This window comes from Periophthalmus magnuspinnatus, chromosome 8 (assembly GCF_009829125.3).
Source record: "Periophthalmus magnuspinnatus isolate fPerMag1 chromosome 8, fPerMag1.2.pri, whole genome shotgun sequence".
Lineage (NCBI taxonomy): Eukaryota > Metazoa > Chordata > Actinopteri > Gobiiformes > Gobiidae > Periophthalmus > Periophthalmus magnuspinnatus.
Window position 1 is genome coordinate 1986005 of NC_047133.1, and position 11382 is coordinate 1997386.

At 43.7% G+C, this 11382-nt stretch overlaps 1 protein-coding gene across 1 annotated transcript; it reads left to right on the plus strand.

The window, feature by feature from the left end:
• Positions 1-1388: 1388 nt before the first annotated feature.
• On the plus strand, positions 1389-10338 carry chst12a (carbohydrate (chondroitin 4) sulfotransferase 12a). The gene is made up of 5 exons (XM_033971747.2): positions 1389-1463; positions 3246-3904; positions 4762-4914; positions 6018-6197; positions 7589-10338. The coding sequence occupies exons 2-5, from the start codon at positions 3539-3541 to the stop codon at positions 8135-8137; spliced, it is 1248 nt and encodes a 415-aa protein (XP_033827638.1). The 5' UTR covers positions 1389-1463; positions 3246-3538; the 3' UTR covers positions 8138-10338.
• Positions 10339-11382: the final 1044 nt, after the last annotated feature.

Here is an 11382-nt window from a genome sequence, read left to right on the forward strand (position 1 = left end):
TATCACAGTCCTGTGCTGAAACATGATAAAGTCTCATTAAATGTCTTTTATCCTCCACTAATGGGTTTTGTTTGACTGAAGGTGAAATGAGCGTCTCATGAGACTGATTGAGGTGATCATGTGTGTGTGTGTGTGTGTATATGTCTCTGTGTGTGTGTATATGTCTCTCTGTGTGTGTGGGGGTGTGTAGGTGTGTGTGAGTGTGTATATATATATGTGTGTGTGTGTGTGTGTGTGTGTGAATCTGCAGAACTTGGCTCTACCACTGTCATTAATCTCTCAGAAAAACACAACATAAATATCTCCCATCAGCCCCGGGCAGCAGAGTCAGTTTCCTGACTCCGTTTCCTCTTGTCTTCCCTCTGTCTTTCCTCTGGTTGTTTGGAGACATTTGTCTTTGCAGGTCGCGGGTTATTTCGAGCTCATTCCCTCTGTCTTCCCTCTTGTCCTCCCTCAGTCTTTCCTCTGTCCTCCCTCTGTCTTCCCTCAGTCCTCCCTCAGTCTTTCCTCTTGTCCTCCCTCTGTCTTTCCTCTTGTCTTCCCTCTGTCCTCCCTCAGTCTTTCCTCTTGTCCTCCCTCTTGTCTTCCCTCAGTCTTTCCTCTTGTCCTCCCTCAGTCTTCCCTCAGTCTTTCCTCTTGTCCTCCCTCAGTCCTCCCTCTTGTCTTCCCTCAGTCTTTCCTCTTGTCCTCCCTCTGTCTTTCCTCAGTCCTCCCTCAGTCTTCCCTCTTGTCCTCCCTCAGTCCTCCATCTTGTCTTCCCTCTGTCTTCCCTCTGTCTTTCCTCTTGTCTTCCCTCTGTCCTCCCTCTGTCTTTCCTCTTGTCCTCCCTCTGTCTTCCCTCTGTCCTCCCTCAGTCTTTCCTCTTGTCCTCCCTCTGTCTTCCCTCTTGTCCTCCATCTTGTCTTCCCTCTGTCTTCCTTCAGTCTTCCCTCTGTCTTTCCTCTTGTCCTCCCTCTGTCTTTCCTCTTGTCTTCCCTCTGTCCTCCCTCAGTCTTTCCTCTTGTCCTCCCTCTGTCCTCCCTCAGTCTTTCCTCTTGTCTTCCCTCAGTCTTTCCTCTTGTCTTCCCTCTGTCCTCCCTCAGTCCTCCCTCTTGTCCTCCCTCTGTCCTCCCTCTTGTCCTCCCTCTGTCTTCCCTCTTGTCCTCCCTCTGTCCTCCCTCTGTCCTCCCTCTGGTTGGAGACATTTGTCTTCGCAGGTCGCGGGTTATTTCGAGCTCTTCTCCGCAGGAGGCGCAGAGTCTGTGCTGCAGAGAGGAGACTGTCAACATTAATCATCCACAGAAGAACAGAGGTTGTGCAGGATTTGACCCAGAAAAGTGAATTTTCTCTCATGAGCTCGCGCTGCAGAAGCTCAGACTGTGAAATCTCGCGATGTTTGTTGAGCTCGCGTGTCTATTTTGTAGAGGGAAAGACAGTGGTCCATCAGAGACTCAGCTGACGCGGCGCTGCTGCTCCAGAGGGAGGTGAGGACAGTCTCCTTGTCTCTTCTGTCTCTTCTGTCTTTAGTGTCTTTAGTGGACTGTGTTATTTAAGTGTGTTGTTGCAGTGTGATGTTTGAGGCTCGTGCAGAGGATGTGTTTGCTCCTTTGTGGGTCTGTAGTACTTCTCTCTCTTCTGTGACTCTACGCGCGGATAAAGAGGAACAATCTCACTGTTTTGCTTCAAACTTCGAGCGTTACGTGACGTAAATGTAACACGCCGCTGTTTTCATGAATGAGTGCACATGTAGAATGAAAGCACATGCAGACATGTGCCCGGAGCAGAACAGCCCGTTCCTGCGGTCCAAACCCAGTCAAAGGCGACATTGTGTCCGCTCTGGCATCTGCTGACGGCTGCAGCGGTCAGGACGGAGACTGGACGGAGACTGGACTGTGTCTGCGCTGTCTGCTCTGAGTCTGCGCTGTCTGCTCTGTGTCTGCGCTGTCTGCTCTGTGTCTGCACAGAGTCTGCACAGTGTCTCTGCTGTGTCTGCATGGAGTCTGCGCTGTGTCTGCACTGTGTTTCCACTCTGTCTGCGCTCTGTCTGCACTGTGTTTCTGCTCTGTCTGCGCTCTGTCTGCACTGTGTTTCTGCTCTGTCTGCGCTCTGTCTGCGCTCTGTCTGCGCTCTGTCTGCGCTGTGTTTCCACTCTGTCTGCGCTCTGTCTGCGCTGTGTTTCCGCTCTGTCTGCGCTCTGTCTGCGCTGTGTTTCCACTCTGTCTGCGCTCTGTCTGCACTGTGTTTCTGCTCTGTCTGCACTGTGTCTGCGCAGTGTTTCCGGACTGTCTGCTCTGGTCACTGATGTTTACACACAGTTGTATCTTGTTAAGGGTCTGAATTAAAATAAACTGTGATTCTGACCTTTCTGTGTCGTTAGTTTCACGTCGGTGTGTGTCAGAGTTTGGGCTCAACACAAACCTGTTTATAACACACACATTAAGCACACACAAGTGTTTTTACAGTAACATTTACATGTTATTACAAACATGTAGAAAACAAGAGTAATAACTTCATATTGAGAGGATGATGGTCATGTGCAGTTGTGGAGGTCTATTGATTTGTTATTGAACCTTTTATTAAAAAATGTTATGATAAAAGTGAATTATCCGGGGTCATTTCAGTCTCTGTGTTGGTTCATTTCACTTTGCCAAAGTGGCAGCTGTTAGCATCTTAGCTTTAGCAAAAGGAAACAGTGTGAGCTGTTGCATGACACCAGATTTAGAAACGTGCTGGACTGGAAAGTCGTACTTCACTGAAGAGGAAATATGAGATTGGAGTAAGACAACGGCTCTACTATAAAGCTATTGGCGGCTTAGGCTCTGTATTAAAATGCAGCTGGTGTAGCAGAATACACAGTGTGTGCCTGTTTTAGATAGAGCTGGATATTTGTGCAGTGCTCTGGGGGTTCGCACATACCTCCACAGACTATACTGACTGGAGACATTTGACAGCTCTGTGTGATGTTGACACTTGGACGGCGTTGGACAAGTGTGATGTTTTGATTTGACACATAAAGATGTAACTTGAGGATATTTTGTACAGTGGTTAAATACAGGGCTCCACCTCTGGCATTTTTATTTAATGCCTTTTGTTTCACTGTAGGCCTGTTATGGGGAATGGACTACAGGGATGATAAATACTATTTTACTTTTTTTTTTATAATGAATGTAACTAGTATGTTACAGGTCAGACATGATGCAGCTGTACAATCCTGATATATTTTGTCACTGCCACCCCTACAGTGTATTATTTTATTTGTTGCACAGGGGCTGCAGGAGTGAGCAGTGAATCTATGGATGGCACTGCACCAACATCATGACAACCTGCTCCAACCTCCACCTCGCATCTTTCTGTCACCATGGTGACAGGCCGTGTCCAAACCTCGACTTTGTCGTCATGGTGACCGCGTAGCACGAACACCCCTTTAACTCCTTTGTTCACGTAAAGCCTCATCAGGTAACAGGTCTCAATCTGCTGCCATGGCGACGCTGTAGAGATGCCCCACCAAGACCATTGTGTTGCTATGGTGACACTGTAGCTCGCACATCTGTTAGTCGCCATGGGAACGTCCAAGATGCTGCGCGTGTTTGTTGTCTTGGGCTCTCTCTTCATGATCCTCTTCATAATCATCTACTGGGACGACGTCGGGGCGTCCTATCTGTATTTGCACACGCACGTCTCGCCCGGACCCAAGACCTCCGCCCCGCCTCCGCAACCCAAGCCCAAGACGTCTCAGATGCCCTCTTTTCTCTCCGACATCGACGCCTTTGTCAACCAGTTTTTGGAACCAGGAAGTGATGAGCCCACTGACCCGGCGCCTGCTGAAACGGGCAACCAATCAGAGAAGGCAGAGGAGCGTTACATTCCCCGACAGGAGTGGAAGGTTCACTTGACCCCGATAGCGCCGGAGCTCCGGGAGAGACAGGTGGGACAATATCAGATTATTTCTACTTATTTACACTAACATTTTTACAGATTTGTGCAGCTCTACATTAAAACAAATGTTGTGTCTTCAGCAGCTTTGGAGGATAAGTGATAAATCTAAGGCCTGGGACGATATTGAAATGTGGCGTCACGATTATCACGGCCAAAATAATTGCGTTTAACAATTATATCACGATAATTATTGTTTAGAAATGTTCTTGATATGAATAATTACAGTTTTAATATTATAAACAGCCTCCATATTTAAACTTGTTCTTTGTTATAAGTGAAAACAACATTGATTTAGACGAGATCATCAGGGAAAAGTCGTTTTTTCTGCACATTTTGGTGATTATCTTTGTTGTACAATTATTGTCAACCCTTTTTATCGCGATAAACGATATTATTGTTTATCTTTTATCGTGTCTAACAGCTACTGATAGGATTAGCGTCTGAATTTGCTTAAAAACAGACTTTAGTTAACATGTTATTGATCAATTTGTTCATTCCGTTTATTTGAAAATGCTTTGAATCTGCGGAGGATCAGAGTTTTCCAAAATAAAACAAAAAAATCAATATAACCATTGCCAGTTATGCAATATATGTATTTCTCCCGAAGCGAACGAGTCTGGTTACGTACTGTGGCTATTTTGAAGATTTTCCGCATGACTAAACATGAAAGAAAATAACGGATTTAAAACAACACAGCAAATATTTCCAGGGTGAATATAAATACGCAGAGATACGACGCACTCCCCTTTAAGGCTGCTTTGAATTATGAGCTACTTTTCAGGGATTAGAGGAATAAGTCCGCCATAAATCCCGCTATCATTCCTTTTTTATATCTCACATTCGCAGGAACAGAGACGCCGGATGCTTCAAGAATTCTGCATCAACGACAGCCTGACATTTCCGGGCAAAAACCGCTCCTTCGACGACATTCCAAACCAAGAACTCAATCACCTCATTGTGGACGACAGACACGGGATTATCTACTGCTACGTTCCCAAGGTGCTTAAATGACGGTCGTTTTCCATCTCGGTGTTTGGTTTTGACACTTCCATAGGTTCAACTCGCATCACGACATTCCTATAGTTTAAAGTGGAGGAGACATGTTTACACGTCTGTGGTGGAATTCGCCGTTAAAGTGTTAAATTGCAGATTCGTTGACCTCGTTTGTGGTTCATTTTTCTGTGATTACGCGGCTTATCTACGCAAAACAAGAAATCGTCTCCGTTTGTGGAGCCAGTCCCAAATAAATAATGACGAGGTTCAACATTTGTGCATCGTAAGTTTGGATATTTCCTGCCAAAACTGTGAATCTCCCGTCGAGTTCCGCAGATTATCCATGTGAAATGATTTAATTCAGTTTATTTTTGCAAAGCCCAAACATGAACATGAGAATCGATTTAACCAATAGAAAGTTAGAAAACCAACAGTGAAACAGAAACGGCAATATGAAATTCCACAAAGTGAACGCAGCCTGATGTTGTTGTTGTTGTTGTTGTTTCAGTTTCAGTTTCAGATTCATTGTGATGATGTCATTCTCACAGATGTTGATGACGTTGTATTTTGGCATAAAATATTCAAAAGGCAAATGTTCAAATGTTGAACCTGATCATTTATTAGTGACTTGACCCTAAATTTAAAAAATATAAATGTTTCCCTCATCTGTATTAAATAATATCGACCTGTAGAGTAAAGTGACGTCTGGAACAGGAGTAGTGGCGTGTGTGTGTGTGTGTGTGTGTATGACCATGTTGTGTGTGTATGACCGTGTTGTGTGTGTGTGTATGACCATGTTGTGTGTGTGTATGACCGTGTTGTGTGTGTGTGTGTATGACCATGTTGTGTGTGTGTATGACCGTGTTGTGTGCGTGTATCACCGTGTTGTGTGTGTGTGTATGACCTTGTTGTGTGTGTGTATGACCTTGTTGTGTGTGTGTATGACCGTGTTGTGTGTGTGTATGATCGTGTTGTGTGTGTATGATCGTGTTGTGTGTGTATGATCGTGTTGTGTGTGTATGACCGTGTTGTGTGTGTGTATGACCGTGTTGTGTGTGTATGACCGTGTTGTGTGTGTATGATCGTGTTGTGCGTCTCTTCTGCCGCAGGTCGCCTGCAGTAACTGGAAGCGCATCATGATCGTCCTGAGTGAGAGTTTGCTCCATGATGGCGTCCCACAGAGGGACCCCCAGGCCGTCCCGGGGGAGCTGGTGCACAACACCAGTATGCACTTCACCTTCAACCGCTTCTGGAAACGATACGGAAAATTCGCCAAACATCTGATGAAGGTGAGAGAAACTCAAGGCTGCGCCGCTTTAAGACAAAGTCACGAGAAGTGACCATATATTTTTGACACAAATATACAGTTATTCTGAAAGTAAAATCTAACTTTGCTTTAATTTACTAGTCAGATCGGTTATTAAAAAAACAAAAAAAAAAACACATAAAACCAAAATTAAATCAAAGTTTATCTAAGAGAATTGGCTTTTCATTTTGAAAAACTGTAAATTTTAAATTGATGTGTGGGACCAGTCGTCTTTACTGACTGTAATATTTTAATTTAAAATATCTACAGTAGGAACATGTGTTTAGATGATGACGTATGACGTATTTATCACCACATTATCGCAAAATGTGCAGATTAACAGACATTTTCTATGCACCGTCACATAATATTTAATTTGAATGGACAGTGTGTATTTTTAGCTCAAAGCGAAATCCATCCATTGTCGCGTACAAAACATGACATTACATGATCTTAATCCATTTAATGTATTTAACTCACAACATCTGACACACACACTCACACTTACACTAGTCCAAAGGAAATCAAATGTAAACTGACTCTCGTGGTCACGTCTTTATTAAAAAAGCCGTTCTTTAAGATGTTTCTTAAACTCGTGGTGCTGTCTGAGCGTTCAGCTGCTGCCGCTCTTCAGAGGCCACAGTCTGGACAAAGGTGGACGTCCTCAGCTGCTCTTCCGTCTCTTCGTTGGTCTGCGGCTCTTATCACAGTTTCTTTTTCTGTTGAATTTCTCCAGGGGGTGTTGGGGCAGAGCCTTTTAGTGCCCTGTACACTAGACACATTTTTGAGCTTTAAAAGACTATATTTCTCTAATCGAGCACATGAAGGTGTTTAGAAGAACGTTTAAAACAGAATAGAATTAGAAACAGATGCCACATTTGTTAAAGTGACGTCGCTTGTACAGTTTTATAGATTATATTTTGATGTTTGTACTTTTTTTAGTGGTGATTAAATCTGTTTATAGAGACGTCGCAGAAACAAACTACTGAAAGGTGAAGGTAAACTGAATATAAAGTCCTAAACGTAGGGGTTTCTTTTGTCATTGTTTAGACCAATTTTATCCTTTTTAGTTGATTCACCCACGTAACATGAAGTACACAGTGAAAGCAAAGATGGAGGTTTGTTCTAGACTGCTCTGAACTGTAACTCTGTAGAATATTCTTCACGTACAGTTTGTTTCCAAGTCGACGGCTATAAAAGTCCTTCTCTGTAATTACTACCTTGGCACCAGTCGTCCGCTAATGTTAATTTACGATATCAGGGTGCTATTATGGGCAAAGCGCTGCACAATGATCGCCCTTAGTAGACTATAATTTGAATCAATTGCCCATTTCATGCCATGCTTTTGTGCCTCACGCTTATTTTTCTTCCCAGGTGAAGCTGAAAAAGTACACCAAGTTCCTCTTTGTGCGGGACCCGTTTGTGCGTCTCATCTCGGCTTACAGGAATAAATTTGAGCTTAACAATGAGCAGTTTTACCAGCGTTTCGGACAAGTCATACTGCGGCGCTTTGCTAACCAGCCCACGCCCCCTGCGCACGCTGACGAGGCCTTCTCTCAGGGCATCCACCCTTCCTTCGCCCACTTTGTGCACTACCTGCTGGACCCTCAGACTGAGAAGGACCAGCCCTTTAATGAGCACTGGAGACAGGTGTACCGCCTGTGCCACCCGTGCCAGATCCAGTATGACTTTGTGGGACACTTGGAGACAGCGGAAGAGGACGCCGAGCACCTCCTGAGACTGCTCAAAGTGGACAACGTGGTGGAGTTTCCCATCACGGCTCGAAACGTCACTAACAGCAGCTGGGAGACCGATTGGTTCCGCACAGTGCCCCTAGAGGCCCGGAGGAAACTGTACAAGCTGTATGAACCGGACTTCAGGCTTTTTGGCTACGAGCGTCCAGATTCGATACTCAACGAGTGATTCTGCAACGTTTAAGTTTACTGCTCAGATAAAATGACAAACTAAATATTTTATACTCTCTGCAACAGTGACACAAAACCATATTTCTTAGCTGGGGTCATTTTCGGAAAACACATTATGATTTTGAACCACTTACAAAGTATTAGTTTTGTATTTAAAAGTTCAAACATGGCGTGATCAAACTCCCACGTTAATTTCAAAACGCTGTAGCTGTATTTGATGCAAAACTTAACTCCACAACAATTTTATGAGTATAGCAAAGCATTTCTTGAACCTTATTCCCCGTCTTAAAACAGTCAGCGAAAAGTTTATTAGCCCCAGTATTATAAAACCTATTGCTGACATTTTATCTTGAAACATTTTAAACTGAAATTTTGTTCAGTACACGCAGAAAGACCTGATGAAATTGTATTTTACTCCACAAAGCATTTAATTTCCTGTGTAGCATTTAGCTGATGTAGCACAAAAACTAATCAAAAACATGTGAAATATCCGCTGCTCGCCCATGTACGTTCAATATTTTTTGGAAAAGAGTCTATTCCGCTGCGCCTTTTTAACACTCACACGCAACTACAGACAGAAACAAGGTCAAATCTGTATCAGAAAACACAGCACAGTTTGCGGGAGATGAGATATAAGTGCTTTGTGCCAAACGGAATAATCACAGTCGATTAGAAACAGCTGGTTATCTGTAAGTGAAGAGCAGGAGGTGAGCGTGCCCTGCCCCGGGCGCCACGGTCGTGCTTGTCCCTTTAAATGTCACACGGCGTCTGACTGTAACTGTATGAAGGATAAAACACGTACGACACAAAGCTCCAGCTGCTGAACTGTTCAAACACGATGCTGTTCCAACCGTGGGAAATGTAGTTGCACTAAAACATCGTATTTATTTCACACGTGCAATGATCACCCTGAGCACAAAAGGGTCTCTGATATTTTTATGTTTTTTTTTTTTTTTTTCCAGTGAAACATATCCATATAACACGTTTACCACAACAAACCTGGTGATGTATTGAGCCTGATACATGTGGTTTGTGCATGAAGAGAAGATTTGACTCGTGTAGTTTTTACAGCTCGAGCGGAGACATTTCAGAGCATGATACGAATGCCTCATTGTAGCGTCGTCTTTTAGTAGCTCCAGCAAAGGCCTCTGCAGCTGGATTTGTCTGAGCTTGTTTTCAAGGCTGAATTTTTACATTTTTGGTTTTGGTTTCATCTCAGCGAGCCCCCACAGACTAAAAGAACACATTCAGTTGTTTTTGTTTTCATAGAATACATCTCGTAACAGTAAAGGGGACCACTGGAGACTGCAGAAGTGTTTTTATCACCAAATTTGCATAAAAAGGGTGTATTTTTATTGAGAAAAAAAAAGTGTTTTCGAGTATGTGCAATGCTACTGTGTTGTAATGTAGTCACTCCAATAGAATAGACTTAAACTAGCACTTAAAACGTAAAGTAACAGTTAAAGTTGATGTCGATGAAACGTTTGACTCGTATCACAAAGGTCTGCGGTGGGTCGTACGGTCAGACGATGGGCAGATAAAGGAAGTGCCTTTGGATGCAAAAGTTTACACAGGATAGAGTATTTTTGTAGAAGGACTTCATTTTTACTCTGTATCAGCCACAGGAGGTGTTTGGTCCATGGGCCTTGTGGTTACAAAAAAAAGAGAAGAACATTTCCTTTAGTTTTGTAGTGTTTCTTGTTGTTGGACATGTACTGTACCTGATGTCAGACGCTCTGTGCCGCGGTCCGCCCGTCGCCCTGGTAACACTGTCGTCTCTATGCCTTTGTTGATCTCGTGTAAATCGTGAGACGTTTAAATGTAATGATCCGATGAGATGCATTCAGACTTTTACATTTGCGCTTCATCTGCATTTGTTTTGTTTTTTTCAATCCTGACTTTTTCATTTTTATTTTATCTGTTGCCGTCACATATCTGCCTAAAACAAATCAAACCATATAAACTGTTTCTTATTGTCTAATATAATTTTATCGCAAGACAAAAAAAATATCTCAGTTTTGCTGCTGTGGACAAAGGGAAAACGTTTTGAAACATGAAACGCACATTTGAATGAAGTGACCAGTGTCATCTCTGGAAACCTCCTTTACATTTTAAACTTATGGATCTTTATCATCTGGACAATTTGTATTTGTGGTTTTGCATCAAGGAGAAATAAAGGTTGTGGGCATGATGGAAGAGAATGTGCAGCGTCCTCGTTGTTTCTCGTCTCTGAGCCGTACATTAGCATTTTATCTGATGGAGATGGCAGCTACGAGACAAAACATTCTGCTATTGAATTAACAAACTGTTAAAGTAGATTACATTTTGTTACAGAGCAGCCACAGGGCTGTATGTGTGGAGCACAGATTTAGATTAAGAATTCTATTAAAATTCACATAATAAATTGTCCCTTTGGGCCAGTGTAACAATGTGGGAGTGAATGAATAGACTGAATGTATTTATGGATAAAACCAGAGGAACCGTTCTGTCTGTGACAAACTAAACAAATGAATCTGGTCTAATTTTGGCTCATATTTAAAATTCAAAAGTTCATTTATGAAAGGGACCAGTTTATGTTTTTTAAAAGTAATAACGACATCTTAGCCTTAATAAAACATGAATAAAAACATGAAGCAATGAACAAATAGTTTATTAAGAATGTTTTAAGTTTAGCAGCTGCTTAATGAAAGGACTGGGAGGTCGGGCAGTGAGTGAGGAACAAAACCTCAGTCCTAATATTCCATCCATCCATGTTCTTCCTCTTATCCGGGGCCGGGTCGCGGGGGCAGCAGTCTGAGCAGGGACTCCCAGACTTCCCTCACCCCAGACATGTCCTTCAGCTCCTCCGGTGGGACCCCAAGGTGTTCCCAGCCCAGAGACATAGTCCCTCCAGTGTGTCCTGGGTCTTCCCCGGAGCCTCCTCCCAGTGGGACACGCCCAGAACACCTCCCCCAAGACGCCCGAGCCTCATCACCTGCTCCTATCGACGTGGAGGAGCAGCGACTCTAGTCCGAGCTCCTCACTGTGTCTCTAAGGGAGCGTCCAGTCGCCTTGCGGAGGAAACCTTGTGTCTGTGATCTTGTCCTCTCGATCATAACCCAGAGCCACAGGTGAGGGCAGGACGTAGACGGAGGTAAATCCAGAGCTTTGCCTTTGGACTCAGCTCCTTCTTCACCACAGCAGACGATACAGAGACAAACATCACTGCAGACGCTCATCCACCTGTCAATCTCACCTCCACCC